Genomic DNA, 25,331 nt, shown 5'->3' with positions numbered 1-25,331 from the left:
AGAATTGAAAATCTTGAAATCCACACGGTTTGTGTCTTGGATTTCACGATTTCAAGACATTTGACAGATTTGACACTTGATTTTGAATTTTTGATTTCAAAATACCAAATTCTTCAGGAAATATAAATATGTTTGTCAGAAAATGACGTTTCGTTAAGTGTGGAAAATCTTGAAAACTTGGTTTTTGTCTAAAACATTTTAAGTTCCATAAATAAATGACGTTGGATAGCAATATTCAATCTTGATCTTGGAAATATTGAAAACATTTGACAGATTGAAATTTTGATCCTCATCTTGGTTCCAGAATTGGAAATCTTGAAATCCACAAGGTTTGTGTTTTGGATATCAAGATTCCGAAATATTTGACACCACGTTTTGTCTTGTAAAATAATTTGTGATCAAATCAAAAAACTTGTTTTTTTAATTTGTCAATTTGTCTTAAGTTTAAAATGTAATATTTTTAATACAAATTGATTTTTTTGTGACTTTTAAAATGTTACTGGAAACCTGGTAAATACTTTATTTGCTTCAAAAATAATTCTTAACACATTTAAAAATAAATAATAATATAAACAGAGCTTTGGGTAAAATTTCGATAACCTTAATTCTCATAGCTCTTTGCTCTTTCGAACTTCTTTTTTTTGTTTTTTTTTTTTTTTTGTTGTATAATCTCTAGAGCATGCAATAACTAAAAATTCATGGAACTTTGAAGAATAAAGCAGTGGCCGAAATTGCAAACTGGCCGAAATTTGGTACAGTTACCCGAAAAAAAGCTTCGTGTAGATCTATTAAATATTGTTCAGGTGTTAGCTTCACTTAAATATTTCAAGTAAGAAGCCAACATGCTCTTCCCGTCGTGACTAATTATATTGAATAATATCATTCGAGTTTTACGATATCAAGACACCAAGAGTCATAATAATTATTTTCCATAATTTATCTTAAAATTATATCGATGTGGGCGTGTCCTGAAGTTATCTGTGGGCAGGGCTTACAGTTTAATTCTTTTTTTTACCTTTATTGTAACTTATAATATTAACATATTTAAATTAAATTACTATCATTTTAATTAATTTGTTTATTATATCGTTCATAAACAAGATTTTCAATTTAATTTCCGAGACTTAATAATATCACTGTCATACTAATACTCTACGTAGAGTTATAAAAAAAGACATAAAATTATCAAGCATTGTTCGCACATTGAACACTGTAATTAGAGAAAATGCCACTTATTATTTCAACCTATTGATTGAGTTCGTGACAATTTTGCTTCAACAAAAGGCAAAAAAAAACTACACCCACATTCTGTGAAAGCGCAAAAAAAGTGTCAGTGATGAAAATACTCAAACGTTGAAATTATTATTTAAGTTTTAGAAAAAAAAATATGCAAATTTGTTGAGGTGTTTAAAATCAAATCCGTTTTATAATCCATTTAAACGGATTAAAGTCAATAAACTTCTGAATGTTTTTCTTTTGGTCATTTTTCCACGCACAAAAAAAATAGTTGCATCTGATTGAGGGAATCAACAATGATGTTGTGGTGAGCTCAATCCTTTCTGGTGGACACATTTTTGTGCAGCAGCCACTGCATCCATCCTATCCGTCGCTCAATGACCTCAACCAAATTATGTATCAGAACTATGCATCCAATCAGTCTCCTCATCTGGACAATCCAGCGGAGAATTCGGTGTGTGTGGCTTGTGTTCAGGATATGTGGTACCGAGTGGTTGTCCTGTCGCACAGTCAAGAAACCAAAACAACTCTAGTGAAATATTTGGACTATGGTGGCTTTGGCAACCATCAATCTTCAGACTTAAGACAAATTAGGCAAGACTTTATGACTCTACCATTTCAAGCCATTGAGTGCACGCTGTCAAACATCAAGCCCACTGGTAAGTAACAATATCATTTCTATCATCTTTTAAAACAAATTTTTAAAAATATTCAATAATTATAAATCAATTAGGGGTACCTTATCGCTTTATTACCAATTAATCCTGATTGGAAATTTCAAAGTCTTTCAAAAAAAAAAGTTCGAAAATTCGACAACTTTCTGTTATAGGCCGTATCATTAAAGGCTATTAAAACTCCTTATTGCAACTCATAATTGAACATTCAAGTACTTAAAAAAACATGAAATTAGTCAAACGTTAAATCTCTTTAAGAATAGGGAAAACAAGACGGCGAACTCACTCTTAACACTAAGTACTTAATTAAGGTCTTTATTAAAGTCCTTAATTAAGTGGTTTATAATCAAGGACATGAAAATTATTTTCATTAAAGTACTTAATTATGTACTTATGACTAAGCACTTTCTAAGTAGTTAGCTTAAAGAATATAAAACATTTCTACACTCAGAAAAATAATCGAGCAAAACTTACTCGAGTCGATGTTGAATTGACTCTTTTCGTTGTGATTTTCGATTAACTATATTTTAGAGTTGATTTTACTTCTATTCGGAAGAAATGTTTTTACTTTTTTTTTCCTAAAATTTACATGACAAAAGAGTGTAAATATCTCTTTTTAAAACTGAAAATAACTCGTTTTAAGAGTTAAAATAACTCTTTCAAATCCCAAAATGGATAGATTTTGCAATTTTTATTTTTATTTTATTTTTTTTAAATATTTTCTTGATCTCAAGTTCCCTATAGGGTAAAGGCTCATAATTTGGTCCAGTCTGCTCATAAGCATCGATGTTCCAAGTTTGAAGTGCGATATTTTCAATACTAATTGACTTTTCAGAAGGGTTGTTTAGAAACTTGGCAAGCTATTTATCATCTTGTTTTTACTAAAATTAGTTTTAATACATTTAAAAATGAATTGATATGTAGAGGTGAATTTCACTCTTATTTTGGGCAACTTGGTTATTAATTTGTTTGTAACTGTACGTGAGGGACTTAGAAGTCTATTGTATGGTTTCTTTAATAAATAAATAAATAAATAAATAAAATTTGGACAACTTGGCTGTAAATTTGGACAGCTAATCCGCCTCAACAGGATGCCCATTGTTCTTCATTTCATGAACCAATCTTTCCAAGTCCTCTTCCTGTTCATGTAAGGGAAACGTAGAATATCACAAGAAGCCCGAAAACTTTCCATATCATTCATTAAAGTGAGTTGAATTCGGTAATCCAAGTACGTGCGGATTCGCTCATTCCCTGGCCTTTCCGGGGGCCTTTCAAGGCATATCTCGCTACATCTCTTTCGTAGAGATGATGCTCCTTTGTTTCTCCAGGCATTTGTCCAACCTAGTCATCACAAAAGCTAAAACTTCACGAAATTTCGTGAGAATAACACATGTCCAAAATAAGAGCCATCACCTCACTGCTAAATCTCTTAGAAAATTTCCCATTTTTCACACGAAAAATCTAATTCACAAGGCAAATCTCACTTCAGGTCAAATGTACAAATCACCATTAACGTGAATCAACACAATATTCAATGAATATTCAATAATATCACTCAAAAAAGCGAAGAAACATTGTTAGTACTTCACCACAGCTAAGTAAGACTGAAGTAAACACTAAGTTCTGTCATATTTCTCGTAAGCAATTGCTTACACTGAATTTTCAACAAAGCAATTTTAACTCAAATATTATTCAAAATTTAACGTATTTAGTGTTAAAATCTCCTAAAATGAACAAATATTTAGATAGAATTCATTATTCATCAAATAGGGTGGATTATGGAAAGGGAGACACTTAAGAAAAAGTTCAATTTCAAATGCATTTTTAAGCCGAATAAATATATATTTTTTTCACTTTCTTTGCATCATGAGATTGCTTGTGAAATATTCTAACAGAATCTTAACAATTTATAATAGATATTTCAAGCAATTAATTGGAATATTCCATCAAATTAAAAATCAAAACATTTTGAAAAGATGGATAAAATTTTAGAAAGCGGGACAAAAATTTTTTGAAAGTTGAACATAGTGATATTAATGACAAAATATTATACGAAATATGTAGAAAATCAAATGTTGAGGGTGTTCTGCGTATACTTGCACATTGGATGGTTATGTTAATCCCTCCTTTATGTCCGGGTAACAGTTGAGGAACGCTAATTACCAAGAACTTCTTGGACGTCTAACCAAAAAGAGGTTCTGTAAATTTCACAGACGCCTCGCGCTCTCCAGCAGTTATAGCTTTAAAGCGGATGCAACTTCTTAGCAGATTTGGATACCTCATCCGGCCAGGTCCTTTTACACTTGCTTTGGGAGTTCTGTAGAGGTTCCTATTTGTCTTTCTCCAGGAGTTTTTGCGATATTTACTATCCATTCTGTCAGAAAAAGTGGTCTTCGGAATCTAGAAATCCTTGCAGCCTTTTCTAGGAGATTTTCTCCTTATCAGCTACTAACTGCTGTTCCAACTATTTCTCCGGGTACTTAAGGATCTTTGTCGTCCTTGTTAACATGATTTCACTGCACAAAACCACCAAATTCATTCACAAAATCAACTTGTCCAAGATTTCATAAAACTTGTTTTGAAAGAAACACGAAATTAAATAACTTTTCTCTCCTTTTTAAATGTTATATTTCACAAATATTTTATATTCACCTTTTAAATGGATGTATGTCCTTCGATTTTCACTACGGACTTAATAATATTTCACAACTTGTGCCGAAAAATCAAACAAAACAATTTGATATTTTCCTAGCAACTTCCATAAGAAACAGAGAAAATGACAACTACCGTGTCAAGGTTATGAATATCACGCATGCAATACATTTTTTAAATTCTTCTTGCAAGTCACTCTTTGATTGTTTTGTAACGACTTTTGCACTTGTAACTTCTCAAAAAATCACAAAATTAGGTTGAATAATGTTTTTATCGAAAAGTGAAATATTTAATTGATTTATTGTCAAGTTTTTAAGGAGGTGTCTTACATTCCACACTGCTTTGTCCAACTTTCTAAACTGTCTCGCTTTAGACAAATCACCCTATTGGATTAAAAATCCAAAATTTTAATCAATTTATTTTTAGTGTCCAATTTTATCCTCAGAGTGTCCAAAATAAGAAACTGGCCAAAATTATGAGCCTTTACCCTACATTCCCTGAAAAGGCAAGCTTCCACTTTTGCGCTTATTTAAAAAAAAATGAAATTCAAATTATTAGTTGCTAATATAGTAAAAACTGGGGCAACACCGAACATGGGGTAGCACCGAACGGTGATTTTTATTTCTAAATAAATAATTAAATTTATAATAAAAAATCACAGTGTTCTGTACTGCCCCGTATTCGGTGGCGTCCCAGTTTCCCCTCTGTGTTCGAATGAGCAATTTTTGGCAAGGTCTTCTAGAGGTAGTTAAAACTCACCATGTGCAATGTAACAATTCTAGCAGATGTGTCTTGACTGAATGGTCCATTCCGAGTGATTCTAGAAGTTTTAATGAGTAACCTTTCATAAAATTTTAATGTGAGCTATACGTATCGTTCCTTAACAACTTTTCTGCCAATTTTTTCCCGGCATTGAGGTTCGAATAAAAATCGAGCTCTTTAGCTCAGATATTCCCAGCCTTTGTAATCTTTTTTTTTAAATAACCGTGGAATATTTTTCGCTTAGGTTCTGAATGGGCTCCAGCAGCTGCCGAAGTTCTACAGACTTTTACACACGGAATGGTCCTGCAGGCCCAAGTGGCTGGATATACAGTTGAGGGCCTTCCAGAAATCTATCTCTATGCCAATTATGGCAAAGATGTAAGTACACCATTTCTTTTTCTCTTTTTTTTCTTGTTTTCAGAAAATGGAGAAATCTCGATTATGTTTTTTTTTTTATCATGTCCAAAATATTTTTTTTCTCGCAGAACATTGTGTTTCTGAATAGGGAACTTGTGGCTCGTGGTTTGGCTGAATGGGTGGAGGATACCATGTAAAAATTTTGAGCAATGACTGTCTAGAAAAAAAAAATAACAGGATTTATGGAAAATTGGGAGAAGGAGCAAGATGAGGAGATATAAAAAAAAGAAACATTTATGATTTTAATCATAATTGAGTGATATATGACATAATATTCATCCTAAAAAAAACACACATATATATATATAAAATTATTTAAGAGAAACAGAAGAGGACAAAATAGCGCGCGCGAAGATTTAATTATGATTTTAATTTTCTTTTTTTTTTTTTTTAGAATATTTGATTAGAATGATTGACTTTAGTTTTCACCTCCTGATCATTAATTTATGATTTTTTTTTCTTTCTTTTCATAAAGAATTAATGATAAATAGGCATTCACATTTAGACATTTGAGAGCAATTGTCACTTCTTAATTTCATTTTTTTTTGTTTTTAATCAATGACTTAGTGAAAGGGGAAAAAAACAAATTGAATTTATTATTTCTTGTTCTCCAGAATGCAATTAATTTTATGCTCAACCCTTTGTTTTTTTTTTGTAAATGTTGATTTGTGAAAATCTATTGTGGTTCATTATTTGTTGTACATATACTCAAATTTAAAATGAATTCTATAATAAATGTTTTTATTTTAAATTCCGCATGGATGTAGAAATATAACTAAAAAAAAGAAAAAAGGGGGTTTAGAATACAAGAAAAAAATATGTAATGAAATATTGAATTATTATCTATATATTGCTAATGAATTTTATATAAATGAAGAAAATAGTGAATTTATTATGCTATAAAAAAGAAAAGAAATCGGATCATTTTTTTCAATTAATTTTTTTATTATGAGTGTCTCATTATTATCTCATTTTCTGTAGCAATTTATTATTATACTAATTATTAATTAAATAATTATTAAAAGAAGAGGAAATAAAATATTGAATGGTTGATGCGTAGTAATCATTCTGTATAATGTATCATATTATTAAAAAAAAAAGATTTAAAAAAAAGTAATAGGTAGAACAGTACAAATCCAGATTTTATGTTAAGATTTAAAAAAAAGAAAAGAAAAACTACTGAAAGAAAAAGATTTATTTCTTCAAACTGATTATTATATTTTTCTTTCCTCAAATTAATAATTTTTTTAAATGTAAAATATGGTTTTAGGTGAAGTCTAAAAGGATATTTTCTGACTTTAGTAAGTTTAGAGTATCGCCAATTTGGATAAACAAAAAAACTTTTGAATTTGCATTTCGATTTAAAATCGATGTCAAAGATTGAAGAAAATTATCCCTAGAAATATTTTCTAATATTTGTATACTCATTATGAATTTAAAAAAAATCAAGAAAAATGTGTAAATTGTTTTGTAAAAAGTAATTAAGAAAAAAAGAAACATTTTCAGTGAAATAAATCTCAGTATTTTGAAAAAAAAAATAAATAAAAGGTTTCTCAAAAAGACAAAATGCATCTACAATTGTTGATCTCTTCAAATGGCGATTCACTAAAGAAAAAAAATCAATATAAAAAAAACAGGAGGATTTCTATGCAAGAAGCATTGATTTTGCAAAGGAAAAAGTGAATAAAAAAAATTAATAAATTGAAAGCAAGAAAAAATATAGAAAAAAGGATAATGAAAGGAGAATTGGAGTGGCAAACGCTTAAACTATTCACCATAGGTAATATATATTTTTGATAATAAGTAAAAAAAAAAGAAAAATTGAAAAAAGAATAGATTTTGTACATTTATAAATTTCAAAATGTTCAAGTTGAGCTGTTTTTTAATCATAAACATTTGTACTAAGCAGAAATTTGTATTATTTTTCATTTCTTTTTACTTAGAAATTCTACAATCCTCCTGACTTTTTTTTTCATTTTGAAGATTATCCTAATTCATGAGTTTTTCTTCGATTGAAATGTATATAATTAATTATGGAGAAATACCCCTAGGTTTTTTTTTCAAAGATATTTTCTCAGCAAAAGTCCCTAACTATAATTATTACTTTGTACATAATAAAAAGCTACAATGAACAAGTAAATAAATAAAAATTTAAACTATTACCTGAGAGAGTTTTTGAATCATCTTTGCTGCAATTACCATTTCCGCTGGTTTATGGGGGATTATGGACTGTGGAAGAGTACTTAAAGATTAGGTCGGTTTTGGTGATTTCTAAACTAGAATTTCGTAACGAAAATAGACTTCATAAAATTACCACAAGAGAGAAACATAGCAAAATAAATTGTTTTTTTTTTTTAAAGAGATTACAGTAAGTTTCATCCATGTTTCAACGTGAGAGAAATGTTTCATGCAACTTACAGGGTGTAACAAAAATGAACAGCAAGGTAAGTAAAATCTTCAATATAAAAGTAAAGGCACTCTGAGGAAAGGCAGGGTGGGACTGTTGCTCCCTCCCCTTCACACTATTCAATTCAGCTGAAAAAAATATATTTTCAGCTGAGTTCTGCTAACCTTGAAGTGACATTAGCGATCGCAGCGGCGATTAGTCACAGTTATTCTTTATTCCCAATCGAGTGAGAGACTTTAATGAATTTGGTTGTCGTCTTTGCTGAGGTTGCCGGGATTGAGTAGAAGCTAAATGTAAACCCTTTCCATTATTACAACTTCATGATTCTTACAATAACCACATTTGACAATAAAAAATAAAGCAAAACAGATTAAAATTCGCAAAAATTAAAAAAAAAATTATAATATATTTTGAAGAATATATATTCTTCAACCTTTTCCGACCAATTTAATTTTTGTATTGTTTAATTTTATCAAAAAAATATTATGAATCCATTTACAAAAAAATATACATAATAATACACCTAAATTAAAATTGCATTGCCAAGAATTCTTGTCCGCTTATTTCAGAAAATTAATAACCAAAGAAATTCTTGGGAATTTTCAGGATATTTTAACATTTAATGAATTCTGAAATCGAGAAATATTGAAAAAGCTTGGGAAACTCATTTAAATACTAAAAGACTAAGAACATATGAAATTTAGAGCCTATATCATTTTCATTTAATGGCACAGTCGACGCGAAATGATTTCCAACTAATTGGCATATTTTCCTCACTTTAAAGGTATTTAAAATCTCTCTTTTAAAAAATATTAACACGTGTCTTATAATTTAAAAAATAAATCATCAAATCGAATAAATTTTTGATTTAAAAAAAAACAATTATTTGTTAATTTGCTATTATACCGCGATAATAAAAGTAATTTTTTGCGCAAAAATGCGCTTCAGAAAATTTATAATCTAAAAATGTTTTATTAGACCATTTGGTCTAATAAAAATTTTCCTAATAGAATTTTTTGTAGTATTTTTAAAACCATCATTGAACTTACTAAGTAGGGGATCCACATCTTTTAAAACGATTTTTAATGATTCTGTAACTTTATTTACCATAAATAAATTAAATATGTAGAAAAACACAGTTTCGTGATCAATTACAATATACACGACTTCCAAAGACTTCCACAATTTGTATGGAAGAGGTCTTTGCACTTCTTTCCAGCATTTCTTGCACCTCATACTTAGGAATCAATAATTTATTTAATATTATGGAAAATCTAATTAAAAAACTTAAAAAAATCTCAATATATATCTATTTTCATTATATATATTAGATGACCACATATATTCTGTCAGTAGAAGAAGTTGAAAGTTTAAAGTGGTATATCTCAGCTCCTGATGAATATAATTGGATGAGTAAACTATTGTTGGAAAGCTTGGTCCATTAGCTTTCAGAATCTGTTATATGTAAACTTCTATGAGTAAACCATGGTCATCCAGAACCATTTATGTCGAAGAAGACACTTTTTGCAACGTCTTTTTTGGCCATCTACTGCTGGGACCAGGAGTAACCCACAATTCTCGCACTTGGACTGTTAGTTAGAGGAACTCAAAAGGTATAATTTGTGGAAGAAACTTTTTTTTTGGACATCTTACTTTTTTTTATTCATCGACTTTTGCAAGAATTTTGAAGTGTTAAACACAAAGAAAAAATGACAGAAATTCCTCTATCCCCTTTTCTGGACAAACTGATGAAGATATCGACTTGGAATGTTCTGAGAACTCCCCCATAAGTTGATCCAAGGAATCCAAATGTCACTTCAAAATCATCCCCACGTCTATCCTTCCCCTCCAGAAACCACTCTTTTAGGAATATTTAAAGAACCAGACCATTGATGCATTTCTTTTTTGGATATGTCTTAGAGAGTGTCCTAGCGGACATTTCATCCATACATCTCAAAGACATCCGACCTCTTCTTCTTGCACGTGCTAACAATCTGACCAGAAGAGCGGAATTTCTTCAGATCGATTTACTGACCAAAGAAACAAAGTTAGCGACATTGAATGTTCTGAGTATCCCCCAAAAGTCATTCTAAGGAATCGAAAAAACACATGCAATTCGTTCAAGGATTAGTTTAACTCATCTGCTAACAGAAAAAGTCTTCGTAGTAATTCTCTAAAACAACTAATTTTATTTAATGGTAACTTTGTACAGAAATTTCTTTTGGAAAACTTAAAAAAGAACTTCTAAAAGAAGGAAAATTGTAACGTGTTTTAAGGGAAAGCCTCCTGTGCAACTTAATAGATTCATCAATTCATTCTCAAAGACTGTTTTTATTACTCTTTCACTGTACAATTTGTATGATTAATCATCTTAAATAAAAGGAAGTCCTATTATAAAAATACTGCCGAAGACATCTCAACTCGTGTTTAGTACTCGTAGGCGCCGAAGAATTTGCGGAGGGCGATCCGTTTCTTTGAATAGTTCCTCTCGGAATTGATCAGGGCATTTCGTGCCTTCAGGTCCGCCTTGAATTCTGTCCACTCGAGGAAGTCCTTGGGATTCTTAGGTCCCCATTCGTCAGTTGCCTGCAGGCTCTTGCGCAGTCTGTCTCTGAGAGGTGCCTGGCAGCCCACAGCGTACGTGGCCCAAATTGGCAACTGCACCAGGCCAATGGCGAACAGTAGCCATCCGGCAATATGAGCGGCCTCCGGATAGGGCTCATCACCGAATGTGATAGGCTTGAGTGAAGCCATGTGGTACACAAAGATAACCAACATGAAGATGGGAGTCACAAGAGGCCAGCAGATGCGCCAGTAGAGTCCCAAGTAGCGTTTGCACATGAACTGCGTATCCATCATAAAGTCATAGAGTCCATACACCCAGAAAATCGCCGTCAGCTCAATCACGGCCAGAGCGAAAATCAAGAAGGTGCCTCCGTAGTGATCTACCAGATCTAACATCCATTGGCCACCCTTCAAAAAGGATTTTGAAAAAAATCATAAATCTTGGATTTAGATTCTTTCTCACAAATTTTAAATTTTATGAAGTAATATGGTTTCATGCAAATTTGCAAAATGCTGTATAAAAAGCATAAATGCAATTTTTGCACCATATATAGGGTAAGTGCGCCAAATTTCGGAATAGTCTCAAGTTTGAAATGTAATATATTAAATACAAATTGATTTTCTTATCCTTTTTTTTTTGTAAGAGTGTTGTTTGGAACCTTGTAAAGAGTTTACCGTCTTTATTTACTCTAAAATCATTCTGAATACATTTTAAAATGAATAAAAATATAGACATAGCTTTGGTGCCCTATTTCGGCCACATTTATTCTCATAGTTCCTTGCCCTTCGGGAATTCTTCCAATATCTTTTTCAGATCATCTTGCTCGTCGAAGCTACAGTTTTTGTTATTCTTTTGCATTGTATTATAATCTATAGAGTGTGTAAAATCTAAAAGTTCATGGAAATTCGAAGAACAAAAAAGATGATGATTGAATGTACTTTCAGCTATTTCGGGACAGCAAGATGCAGATTTTTAGAAAAAAATTAACTTAAGATTGGATATTAACCCATTCAGTCAATGTACCAGAAATACTTGAGATTAGAACTTTCATATTTTGGGATTAGTTTCCTACAGAATTAATAGATGAATTTTTTGAAAAGAAAATATTTTTACTTATTATGGGGGCGTGGGGAGCCTCTGTCAAACACACGTCTTAACGGTCACTGAATTTAAATTCTGTGCATTAATTCATTACAAACTCTATTGCTTTAGATAGAGTAACTATCCAAGAAAACAAATTGGCAACTAGAATTCAAATCAGGAAAGGGGAAAGAGGCCAATTTTAACAAATTCGACGAGATGTCGAATTTTCCGTTCGCCATTTATAGCAAAAATTTTTGCATAACCTTTTCGCGAAGCAAGAAAACAATAACAAAATGTATTTTCACCTCTGTCGGACTATTTTTCCCAGGTAATTGAATAACCAACGTTACTAAAAATCCATTCCCGACACCAATTCGGATAAAAATTGCCCAGGAATAAATCATCTAAAATCACTCAATTTGCGTATGATGTATAATACCATGGTAAGGAATGGGTTAAGGGCAATTGATTAACACAGTTTTGAAAAACCACTTAAATTGCTTGTTGTTTAAGATTTCAGGCATTCGGGAACGGCCAATACTCTACTCTAGTCAGAAAACTGTATTGCAAGATAGATCTTGCCATGGATTAGCTCTTTGCACTGGTTCTGGGTTTATACCGATTTATTACCGATTTTCAAAAAAAAAAACATTCTAAAATTGAAAATTGGCTGAATAATAATACAAGGAAGCAACCTTAAAACGTATAGTATTAGCTGTAAAATAATCAAAGAATATTAACATTTGACTTTAGAAAATCGACAGAAGGATGGATATGAGTTCATTTGAATACACATTGGATGAATTGTTTGCCTAGGCACTTGTTAAATTATATACAGGAGATAGAATAAATTGAATTGAAAATTGAAAATTGAAATATTAGAAAATAAATGAAATTCTTAGACTTATTTTTTGAAATAAACCAGGAAACATGGTTTAAATAAAAAGTACGAGGGACTTATATTCGGAGAAAAATTTCCGAAGATCGGAAGTCGCTATTTCTTTCCGTTTGACTTCTATCCCGGTCATCCCGGTAAAAAACCTTCGGGCAAATAATTACAGGTATTATACCGGTAAATTACCGATTGGGACCTATACACTTTTATTTAGAATATCGAAATTTTTCAGAAAAATCTAAAATTTACCAAATCGGTTAAGAAATAGGCCCGCCAGAGTAGTCACACCTCTCCCTATATCTAAAAGAGAATGATCAAAACTCTGAAAACCGGTCCCGGAATCACCACGAACGGTACCTATGCCAAATGTCTAACCATTCATTGGTATAGGTAACAACTTTTGCTCTAAGATCATTATTCAAAACCATATGGAGGAAAAGTTCTAGAGCATACAAACTATATTACTTTGAAGGGAGAATGGCCAAAGGTATGTGGGCTCTAGTTCATCTTTATCTTGATTAGGGCCTGTGGAGAGGAGGGGCTAGTATGTAAGGATAAAAAATTTAAATTATATACACTGATCCTATACTAAATTTCATCAAGATCGCTTTAGCAGTTCTTTCGTAATTCGTTGTCAAAACAGCGATTTTTTGGAAGGATAAAGGCTTTTTCACAGAGACTCCCAACGCTTATCGTCCTGGATCCCGGCAGTTTTTTTAATCTTGTATCAGTACCTTCCGGTACCAGCGCCCATATAATTTTAAGCATTCTCCTTTCTGTAGTACAGTACCCAAGAAACAATTTTTTTCTTAATATAGTGTTGTAGAATTCCTTAAGTGAGGCACTAAAGAACCAAAAATCTCTTTATTTGCTTATAACGCTCTTGGTCCCATCATTGAGATTACTATAAGTAAAGTGGCGCACTCTTAAGGATCTTAAGAGCTCCTATAGGAATTTCTACAGAAAATTCTCACTTTAACTCTTTTAAAAGTGCACTAAAAAACTTGTTTCATATAATTGGTTCTATAAGGCAGCTAATTTGCTTCTTGGGTATGTACGTGTGACTTTGTTCCTTTTACTCCTTCCTTTTCAACAGAATGGTATCATGTTTGGGTTCGTTGGAAAGGTCTTGGAATTCCTGAAAAGTCTGAATTGGTTCTGAATCAATTTACAGTGCGGGGCAAAATTGTATCAATGTTTCACGGTTCTCTATAAAAAAATCAATATCTCAGGATCTAATTTATATTTCACCTCAAACTTTTTTTTCTTATGGTGTCTACATTCTTGAAGCAATTCTCGGGAAAATTTGCCTTTTTAAAAAAAAAAAAAATTCTGACGTTTCCACTTACAAGGGATAAGGGAAATTTTCTTTAAAAAGATTTTTTTTAAAGAAATTGGCCCTAGGGTGTAGAGGCCTTTAGGAGATCCTTATTATAAAGCTACAAAATACGCCTGATAAGAATTTTTTAGCAACAGGACTAATATTTTTTACAGCCTTTTAATGAAAGGATGCATTGGAACAATTTTGCCCCTTGTTCTGAAACGCAACTTTTAGGTCTGAAATTTTATTTTACAGAATATTTACGGTAATAGGAGTGCAATATTATGACATCCGACTGTTATAAACGCATTTTCCATTACCACTTTCGGTATTTTTCCCATACATCCTAAATTATGGTTAATTCAATCAAAATACAATACGATATGCAAACATTTCATTACATTACGTAGACCACGTAGACCGTATAACAGTGATTAGACTACATATCCATGCTTAATCCAGTTGTAAAATTAAGAAATCGGATGCCGTCCAAATTTTATTACAGTATTACAGTTTATTACAGAGCAATATCAGTTTCAGAACACGATCATCAGAGTCAAAAAAATCTAAGCTCAAGAACTGATATAGAGGAGAAAGAGGACGAAATGTTAAGTAAACTTAAGGAATTATCAACAAATTTTACAATTCGTCACCAAAACCGACTTTTTTTTAAGATTGTTCAACGTCTGTTCAATTCCAGATGGTCAGTATTTATATTTTCGCTCTATATTATGCCCAACGCATAATAACTTTTATTTAGTAAACATGTTTTTAATATTTCAATGAGAATGAGTGAGATCTAGATCTAGTCATCTCGCTCATTCTCATGGGAAATTTTGCAAACATGTTTACAAACAAAAGTTATTGTGCGCTGGTCATTAAACGTTTCCATGGGCCTACATGCTACTACGGTTTCAAAAATCTTTATAAATAATTTTGCTGTTGTTTTTGAATATATTAAGGGTATATAGGCCATTCAGGCGAATAATTCATGGCTTAGTTATGAAGATCCTGAAACTGATGCTGCTCAGGACATCGATTTTGATTAGTTTTGTAGGTTAGTTAACAGTTTAACAGGACTCTCTGTTTGGTTGGCGTCCGGATTTAACTGTATTTAGGATGAAAGGGAAAAATACCGGAGGGGGTAATGGAAAATGCGTTTATAACAGCCGGATGTCATAATATTGCACTTCAATTACCGTTAATAATCCGTAAAGTAAAATTTTAGACCAAAAAGTTGCGTTTCAGAACAAGGGTCAAAATTTTACCAGTGCATCCTTTCATTAAAAGGCTGTAAAAAATATTAGTCCTGTTGCTAAAAAAAATTCTTATCAGGCATATTCTGTAGCTTTATAATAGGACTCTCTAAGAAAAAAAGTTTGAGGCGAAATATAAATTAGATCCTTAGATATTAATTTTTTATAGAGAACCGTGAATCATTGATACAATTTTGATACAAACAGGAGGGTATAACCGGTAACCAATTTTCATCCGAAAATATTTTATTACTCCTAAGCTATTTTGGAGGATCTTTTGAGTAGTTTATAAATCGGTTCAAATCGGTTAAGAACCGGTAAAAGGTAAATCATGCGAAAGTACTTTTGAGATATAGCATCTAAGTCATGAGTTCGAGCACTTCGCAAAGCCTGGGAGGCTTTGCCACCTCTGATTAATTAAGAAATGTGATATCAGTTTAATATTGAGTTTAAAAAAAAGTTGTTTGATTTCGGTAGAATTCTACGGATAGTGGTAGAATTGGCTCAGGATAAGAGTCTACTCTTTCCATGAATAAGATCAATTTTAAGTGTGAAAAATCAATAATTTTCAGCAGATAATTCTTTCTTAGTTACTCACAGGCGTCACGTAGATTAGTCCAACGAGGAAAAGACACGATGATACGTACAAAGCCATCTGCCAGTATGGCACTTTTGGGAATTGATCCCTCAGAACTGTAACCACTGCACTCACAAGAGCCACCACAGATCCCAATCCCAGGGTGAGTAGCATGAAGAAGAACAGCACTGAAAAGAGCTGTAGAAAAAAAAGTTTTTCTTGTGTTTAAATTTAAGATTCAGAGCAAAATTCAAAAATTCTTTACCTGTGGTACCCAGTCAAACTTCGAAATAGCATCTGGATAGGAGATAAAAGCCAATCCTGAACCGACTTTCACGACTTGCGTGATGTCAGCATTGAGATTATGAGCTAAATTTCCCAGAATGGCAAACATTGTAATGCCACCGAGAAGACTGGTAAATGTGTCCAACGTAGTCACTATCATTGCATCCCTAAAGGAAACACAAAGCTAATAAGTTGGCATTCTTCAAATCTTAGATGGTACTACAACAAATATTTTAAAAAGAGCAAAAATAATAATTTCGAAAAAAAAGAAATCCCGCCGAAAAGCAAAAATTCTGCGCACTTTCAAATTCACAATAATTATTATGCTAAATTCTCTAAATATTGAATCTATTCTTTCCTGCCTTCTTAATTAGCATTATTTAGCTTTTGGATATAAAAAAATAAAATCCCAAAATTGCCCTAATTACACGCTCCAGGCATAATTACTTTACATTTTTGCTAATTGCACTATGGCGACTTAAAAGGCTCTAAATATTTTATATGAGCACTTGGAGATACCATAAATAGAACAGTATAAAAACAAAGAAAAACGCTCTATTATCAACCTTAAGTAACATTGCTATTGCAATAAAGTTCTTATTTTCTTTCCAATATTTTCCTCGAGTACGAAAATTCTTTGTAAAGTACTTTAAGAATATACCTATAAAGTAGATCAAGTATAAACTGCAAATAAACTAATAATAAATTGACTGAAGGGTTTATAAAAAACTTTGTTGCTACAAATGGAATCGTTTGTTATTTATTTAAGAGCTTAATCTATTTTTTGTGTCAACAATGCTTTAGTAAGTATTTTAAATTAGCTAGAATTAGCTGGAAATGGAAGGAATAAAATCATCAAGGAAGTTTGCGAAAAGAACAAATAAGAAAATTTACAATTTAATTGAATTACACTCAATTTATTTTAAATATTTAACTCTCTTGTGGATTATTAATAAATATTTTATTGACCATTTCGTATTTTTTTTCACTAAAAAAATTAAATTTTTATTTATCAGTTTTTAACGTTATTATTCAGAAATTACTAAATCGACCACTCAGAATAAGAAACGAATAACTCGCAATAAGCAAATTTTACAGGAGAGCGATTTGAGATTTTACATGCGGAGTATAGGATTTTTGAGATTTAAAATCCCAAAAACTTTGAAAATAATTATCTTTCAAGTATAATATTCACAGGGAAGGTAGAGGTTATAAAGTAGTATCCAAAAAGCGAATAAAACGATTTTTGTAAAAAATCGTGTTGTACCACTTATATTCTGAGTAATCGAAGTAACAATTTAATTTAATCATTTATTTTTATAATTTATTTAAGAATTTTATTTAATATTTATCATTTATTTTTTATCATTTTTTATTTAATTTAATCATGTATTTTTTTATAAACCTGAATTTTAGCTACTCATTATACTTTTTTATAAAATGGGCATGGATGCTTAATTCAAAAATTGGTATTTTCTTACCGGCCTAATTTGTTTTTACTGACCAAACAACTAGGCGCTTTATTAAACCAAAAATTATTATTTTACTAAATAGTTCTAATTATTTTTACAAATTTAATGAAATAAATAAAATTTAGTTTATTGAATACTTTAAAAAATACTCCTATTTATTATATGTAGTAAATTAAGATTTCAGTCAGTAAAATACTCAAAATTTATAAGAATATTCTTTAGGGGAAACTGGGGCACCACTAAACACGGATTAGCACCAAACACTGCGATTTTTTAATTAGATATTCGTATTCAGAGGACAAGATTTAAAGAAATTTATAGACATAGGGATGCTTGTTTATTGAAGAAATGGTCGAGATAGTCCAAGCAGAAATAAAAATTAGTGTTTAGTGCTACCCCGTTTTTGGTGATGTCTCAGTTTCCTCTAATTAAAAATTAAGTTTACAAAACAATTGACAAAATATTAATTTTTGTTTTTAAGTTTTAAGTATTAATAAAGTTTGGAGTCCTATAAAATAATTTAGTCGTATCGCGCTCTGTGAATGTTAATTATTATTATTATTTATTATTTATTATAGTTACTCTTTTACTCGTTTAAAATTGTCTAATCTTCTTACTTAACAAAAGTAGTTTAAAAGTTTGACATTAAATCTGTATTTTACGTATTTTTTTCACGGTATTTAAAAATTTTAGGGGTTGACTCTATCGCAGTCGTACTGTAAATTATTTTACCGAAAACGTATTTATTAACCATATTTTATTTTTCTATTTCACTGCTTGAACTCAAAGATAGAACAGTTGTATAATCCGTTTTTTTCCAACTTTTCATCGTCCTGGAGCTTAAACGGTAAAAGATATCGACTCACGGTTTTCGGTGACGACCCCTAATAAAAAACAACGATAACTACAGACGTTTTCTTTTCTCCTCTACACCCCCTATCCTCTCCAAAACCATATTTTTTGGTTTGCTTCGAAAATGGCCTTACGATTTCTTTTATTTTCGGAGATATTTTGGAGGTCATGTAGGTGGACAGTTCGTCTAAACATACCCATGACCTAAAAAGTCACCATCTTGAATTTGTGAAGGTCAAAGTTAAACCGCTTTAGAGAGCTTATTTTGCAATCGATTTCATTGAATTTAGATTTTTAGGAAAGGTCTTGAAATTTAGAACCCGGACGCATCGGCCGCCATCGGTAATGAATCGATTAAGCACCCGTAAATGAGCAATCTTTTTTTTTATAAATATTCTTTTTCTCTCTCCATAAACTTGTAACACAACTGGATGCCAAATGATAAGAGATACGCACTTCCGATCTTTGCTCCCGCTTAAGTCAACCCAAGGATCAATATTATAATACCGCTTCTATCCCCTCTAACCCACCAAAACCATTTTTGTAGAGGTATTTCCATGTTTTAGAGGTGGTCCAGACGAACATTTACTCCAAACATACTTTAAAAATATCGCTATCATGAATTTTTGAAGGTTTAAGTTTAACCAGACTAGAAGGTCTACATTTCAAGCGATTTGATTGAATTTGGATTTTTTAGAAAGGTCTTCAAATTAGTAATGAATCGATTAAATATCTATAAATGACTTATCTTTCTTGTATTCACGCTTAATGTTTGTCCGTATACTTGTAACTCGTGCCAAAACATTCTAGAATGATAATTTCTTTACCAATTTTCGATTTTGAAATCATTTTGTGATTTATAAATCAATTTTAGTGATAGTAGACCAGTGAACATTGAAAGACCATGCGAAAAAATAATTCACGAATAGCTCTATCTCGTGAGTTCGAGCATTCGGCACAGCTGGGACGCTTTGCCATCCCTTTTTTCTGATAATTAGATTTTCTTTTCAAAAATATGGTATACTTATTGCATTTTTTTTTTTTTTTCAAATACTAATCTAACATCAAAGATTCTTCTTTTTACCGATAGTTTTAATTTCCTCCACAAATTATTTTATTAACCGCATTATGCTTTTAATAATCAAATGATCAAATGTTTTTACTAACGAATTAATATTTAGACTAATCGGATTTACTTTACCGATAACAGTAGTTTTGCACTTATCAAAGTAACTGCACTTATCAAAGTAACCGAATTTTGTATTTTACTAACTAAATTTTAAGGATAATTTCTGACAAACAATTTTGCTTTTCTGATCAATCTGTGCATGTTGTAATTATTATTAATATATTTATTTTTCAATAATAAATCAATATTGTCACTAGCGAAGAATTGATGAATTATTTTTCATCAAGAAAATGAGTAATTGACAATAACATTTTTCAATTATATAAAATATTTTAAATAATTGAAAAATGTTATGGTCAATAATTCATTTACTTTTATTTACAATTTATTTTATTTACTTTTTATTTACATTTTTTATTCTTTTTTTTATTTTTTTTTTTTATTTTCTTTACTTTTTTTATTAATTTATTTATTTACAATTATACATTTACATAATAGAATAATCTATTAATTATTTTTTCGATTATTCAAATTCGACTGAATAATCTACAAGTTTAGCATGCTCTTTTATTGAGCTAAACAGGTTTAATACCATTCTTGAGTAAATTCATAAATTTTCAATCATGAAATATTTAGTGCATAATTTAGAACTGATTACTAAATAAATAAAGTAGGTCAAAATTCTTCATTAACTGTCACCACCCAGTGCTAAATACTGAATAGGGGAAAGTACTCTCCCTTCGAACGTTCATACCTTCGAATAATGTGAATTTTCTTTGATTTTCCTAAGAGACTTACACATATTTATCACATAATTGCTAATAATTGATAATAAGCTAACTAATATTTAATAGAAATGTGTAAGTTTTTTAGGAAAATTAAAAGAAAATTCACATTATTCGAAGGTATGAACGCTCGAAGGGAGGGTACTTTCCCCTATATACTAAGCTAATAATTTTTATGCATTTATTCAAAATATCCTTTCATTAATCTTAAATTTTTCAAGTAAACCGCGGTTCAAACCGTTGAAAGTTCAAACTGAATTTTGAAAGTGAGCAGAAAAATACGCATTTTTATTAATTTATAAGCTAACTTCTGTGATTTTGAAGGTTAATTGATACAATTTTCCTTAAATGAGATTCTCCATGTGAAATAATTACTCCAAAAATGATAATTTTGTGTACAAATATATTATTTTTATGCTTCAATTGCGATTAAACAAAAAAATAAAGCCAAAAAGCTAATTTTGTTTCAAAGATCTCTAAAAAAAAACCAAGAAGAGAAATAAATTTGGAAAAAGTCTAAACAAAGGCAGAATAATTTAAAAAAAAAAACTTGTGGTTGTTTTTAAGCGTTTACCTATAAATGTTTTGATTGAATCGATTATATGACGCAAACATGACTATGGTACCCATTCCGACAGAGAGCGAAAAAAAGACTTGAGTTGTGGCCGCATACCAGACCTGTGTGTGTAATTTGTTTTGTTAAAGAAATTTTTACTGGTCAGATAATTGATTTTTCTGAGCAGAAAATAAAAGAAAAAATAGAGATAAAAAAAATTGATAAATATAGCGATCTTAACGACAAAATGACCCAATACCATTTTCTTAATGAAATTCTATAAACTACAGAGAATAACTAAAATAAGAAAGAACAATACAAGCCTCTCTAAAGCCAAGCCAGTACAAAGCTTTTTTTTCTAATGAATACCTTAAAATTGTAGCTTCTCCCGAAGTGTATTATATTGATTTATTAGACATTTTATAGTAATTTTTGTGACCTTACACGAACTCTTCTGATTTCCATCGTGAACCAAATTTGTGTCTATGAGCTTGATATTCTATGCCGTAGATCTTAAAATTTAGTTTAATTAAATACTCACACTAACCTATAAACATTATGTTGGAAATTATTATAAGATGAAAACATTATAATTGGACCCATTCCGGTGGCTAAAGAAAAGAAACACTGCACGACTGCCTCCTTCCAGACCTAAAAATTTTTGCTTAAATTTTAGAATAATTATGACTAATTTTAATCGATAACTAAATTTTATAATAATACATCTTGATATTACTCTGAATTGAAAGTTTCCTATTCATTTTAAGAAGGTAAAATATATTTTTAACCCCTAACGTTGTCACTATAATGATCAATGAAAGTGTTTTTCGTCATTTTAAAATATAGAGGTTATTATTAGAAAAACCTCTATGTCGTGAAAAATTCACGTAGATACTTCAAAAGCTATCCAATAAATTAAAATTACATTTTTTACTACTTGAAATTCTTGTAAAAATAAAATAATCTAGGAAGAATTCTCAGAATATAGAAATTACCTAAGCGGTAACCCTTGAAAAATTACAAAAAATTAACTAATCAATCATCGATAAAATACTTTTTTACTGTAAGGGAAAATGTCCATGCTTGATACCATTGGAAGCTTCGTAATGACTAAATTTTCTAAGTTTCACAATATATATGTGACTCATCGCAACCTTATTTTTAAAACGATGGGAAAGTGGCTAGGTTTTAAAATATATTGAGGAGTTACGTTTATTGAGAAACATTAGAAAAATTTAGTCATTACGAAGCTTCCAATGGTATCAAGCATGGGCATTTTCCTCTATATTAAATGGTAAATAAATTGTTTAAGTTCGTAAAATAAGAAGATCTCCAGTATATAAAGTTTTAAAATTGCATTTTTAACTCAGAATCCTCGAAAAATACTGGGTAAAAAACACAATTTTTAGTCTTTAAATCGTCCTTTAAACAATTTTATTTTATTTGATTTTAAATTTTTTTTCTTTGTAAGGGATTTTGTATTTTTTAAATCTAGATAAAAGGACATTTAAGGATCGATACACGCTTGAGGAGCGTAACACATTACAAGCGCGGCATCTTTGAAGTAATAATTGAACTCCCAAACAAAATTTGCAAAAAGGAAAATTAAAAAAAAATCTCACCTGATATCTCGAATATAACTTTGTCAAGAAACTTTTGGCCGATACTGTAAATTCTCGTTACCCTAATGTAATTATTTCCCTCAATTTTGAGAAAAATCTTTAAATTTTGGATTCTTAAGTCAACTATTTAGTACTAAATCGCATTCTCTTATGAAGCTCCTCAATTCTGTCATGAAAAAGCTTAAAGGATTTAAGTTATTTATTTAGTATGAAAATTCAAAATCCGGAATTTTAAATCAAAACCCAATGTCGCTTCGTCTATTCAAATTTTATCTTAAAATTTTCTTTATTTCAAGGTTTTTACAAAGCTCTCCCAACCACTAAAATTAAATAAAACTTTAAGATGATTGATATTTTCATTTTGATTCTTGTTAAAGGTGTTAAAGGCTTAAAGACACTTCAAAGAAAGATCTGTATTGATGAACACGAATCAGTTTCCTTCTATTTCTGTTTTTAAATTATCGATTTTTTTAAACGTCTAATTGGGGTGGAAGAAACCCCTATTCAACAGGGAACACCTATTGGCAATTTCGTCATAATATTGAAATTTAATTACTGTATTTAATAAAATACTATGATGTTTTTTTTCATTAATCTATCTCTTTCTATAATGATAGATGTTAAAATTTAACATACCAAATGGTACAAAATAGGGTTCCAATAAGTCCTAACACGAGTTCTTAAAGTGCCAATAGGTGTTTTAAACCTAGTAAAAGTTTGGAGGTAAACTTGTGAAAAATAAAACGTTAATTGGACTGATATTTAACTTAAATTTTTAACTCTTCTTCAACTTCTTCTTTAATTTATTCAGTTTTAATACATACTTTATTATTTTAAAGAAACCATCACGAAATTTATTATAATTTGATGAAAAATAAAGCACAAAATATAGAATTTGAAGAATTTTAAATATTTAAGAGAATATGCCTTGTTTTATCAAATTTTCATTGTGGAACTTTTATTTTAGGAATGTTTAAGGTTCAAGAAAATTTATAGTTCGTTTTTCGACCAAAAGATTAAAGATCTTTATCAAAGAATACGAATCTGAATTTAATATGTGATTTAAACATTGAAAGCTTAGAAGGTGTAGGTGTATAGAAGGTGGCCTATGTGGCCTAGATGAGGTCTGTAAGGCAATAGAAGGTGTATGTAGGTGGATAATGCCCTAGATACACATACGACTGACGCTGAGAAACGGCTTAACATACTTATAATAAAAAATAATGATTAGATTACATTTCCATCAGTTTCAATTCAATTCAATTCAATTAAATATATTTCTCCTCAAATAATGCTTGGTTGCGGCTGCCGCCGACTTACCACGACCGATCTCATCAGGTAAACGGCAGAAACCCTGAATCACAGATCGTTTAAGCCAAAAATGTATAAAAGTTTTACAATTTATGTTTACAATTACAATTTAAATTTCTGATGAATGGCTGTCGTTGCGTGAGGAAGGGGCAACAGAAGCAAGCATAATGAGGGATTATGAGTATCAGCTTGGCCAGAAAAAGGCACGTGTCGCTGACACTAGGAATTCGTGAAGGTGGGATAATAGGTTTTACATGTTGTTTCTGACTAGGGCATAAGTTGGTATGATAAATTTGTGATAGGTGGTTTAGAAATTGGTTAAAATAGGAAAATTTAAAATTTTAAAATTTAAATTTAAAATTTCTGGAAAATTTCAATGTGGTACAGTTTTACAAACCTCGAGAATATTCAGCCGGAGAGAATTTATTACCATACTTTAAAGGTCATTTCTATAAATTTTCTTTATCTTGTTCTTTACTGAAAAAATTTACGGCCTAAATATTTTTAAGAATCAGCTTACGTCTGTTTGTGATTTTACAAAGTTAATTATTTTAATTTTTTAATTTTAAGTTTAATTTTTTTCTTAATAATAATGATTAAACTACTTTTCCATAACTTTCCACTGAGTCGTCTCTCGGCTTAAGTCGTAAGTGTGCCTAGGGCATTATTTCTTTAGGACATACTGTCTTTACGGTGAGCGGCGGTGTATTGAGTGCCATCCAAAAATGGATTAACACAATTTTGCGGAACGTTGGACACCTATCTTACTTTCTTCTGTGGTTTTTCTTTAGTCTTTCCTTTGGATATATAGTCAAGATTTTATCTACCTTCTGCCGTATCATGTATTTGAAATTATGTAGGAGCGAATAGTATCAAGTCCGTATTATAGACCGTAGTGCCAAGTACCAAGCGATTTATTGTGCAAAACAGGAATAATTCGCTCCTGATTTCTAAATAGATTTCAATAGACAAAATCTTGACTAATATCAAAAGAAAAGACTAAACAAGAACCACTAAAAAGACAAGATAGATGTCGAAAGCTATGGTAAATTCTGTTTTAATTTTTGGATTGGATTCAATACACCGACGCTCAGTGGAAGGACATTCTATCCCAAAGTAATAAAGACTATCATCCTCCGTCGGTCCAACCTTCTCCAAATGAGATGTAAACCCGGTACATTTATGTTTTATTAAAATCTTAAAGGTGTTTTTATTTAAATAATTTAACATTATTATTAGTATTTTAGTTAAAGAAATTTAAGGAAACTTTCAATTCATAAACCTATCCAATATTTATACAAGGTTATGCTACATGCACATTCCAGCAGAATATCTACAAATATTCTGAAAAGAAAACTTTGTGCCGCTGTTTCTTGCGGTTTCGTCAAATAAAGTCATTAATTTTCAATTAAAATTTTAATAAAATATTAGTTTTTCTCAACTGAATAAATAAATATTACTGGTATTTATAAT

The 25,331-nt window shown here is 30.5% G+C and overlaps 2 protein-coding genes across 6 annotated transcripts in view; one reads left to right on the top strand and one right to left on the bottom strand.

The window, feature by feature from the left end:
• LOC129805885 (KH domain-containing protein akap-1) overlaps positions 1 to 7,279 on the top strand; it is a 42,571-nt gene extending 35,292 nt beyond the window's left edge. For 3 of the 4 annotated variants that reach the window (XM_055854120.1, XM_055854122.1, XM_055854121.1), the window contains 3 exons: positions 1,508 to 1,895; positions 5,569 to 5,702; positions 5,810 to 7,279. In XM_055854120.1, the coding sequence (XP_055710095.1) occupies positions 1,508 to 1,895; positions 5,569 to 5,702; positions 5,810 to 5,878 (591 nt within the window). In that variant the 3' untranslated portion in view covers positions 5,879 to 7,279. Of the gene's footprint in view, positions 1 to 1,507; positions 1,896 to 5,568 lie in introns of all 4 variants that reach the window. The other variant, XM_055854119.1, reaches the window with a different exon arrangement.
• A 3,180-nt stretch (positions 7,280 to 10,459) lies between these two features.
• Positions 10,460 to 25,331, bottom strand: part of LOC129805884 (sodium-dependent nutrient amino acid transporter 1-like) — a 29,113-nt gene continuing 14,241 nt past the window's right edge. Inside the window, exons 7-10 of one of the 2 annotated variants that reach the window (XM_055854117.1) lie at positions 21,473 to 21,576; positions 16,112 to 16,298; positions 15,868 to 16,044; positions 10,460 to 11,121 (exon numbers count right to left, since the gene is read on the bottom strand). In XM_055854117.1, coding sequence (XP_055710092.1) covers positions 10,576 to 11,121; positions 15,868 to 16,044; positions 16,112 to 16,298; positions 21,473 to 21,576 — 1,014 coding nt within the window. In that variant the 3' untranslated portion in view covers positions 10,460 to 10,575. Of the gene's footprint in view, positions 11,122 to 15,867; positions 16,045 to 16,111; positions 16,299 to 20,943; positions 21,048 to 21,472; positions 21,577 to 25,331 lie in introns of both variants that reach the window. The other variant, XM_055854118.1, reaches the window with a different exon arrangement.

Source organism: Phlebotomus papatasi, chromosome 3 (assembly GCF_024763615.1).
Source record: "Phlebotomus papatasi isolate M1 chromosome 3, Ppap_2.1, whole genome shotgun sequence".
NCBI lineage: Eukaryota > Metazoa > Arthropoda > Insecta > Diptera > Psychodidae > Phlebotomus > Phlebotomus papatasi.
Note: the sequence above shows the minus strand (reverse complement) of the source record. Positions and strands in the feature narration are given on the sequence as shown.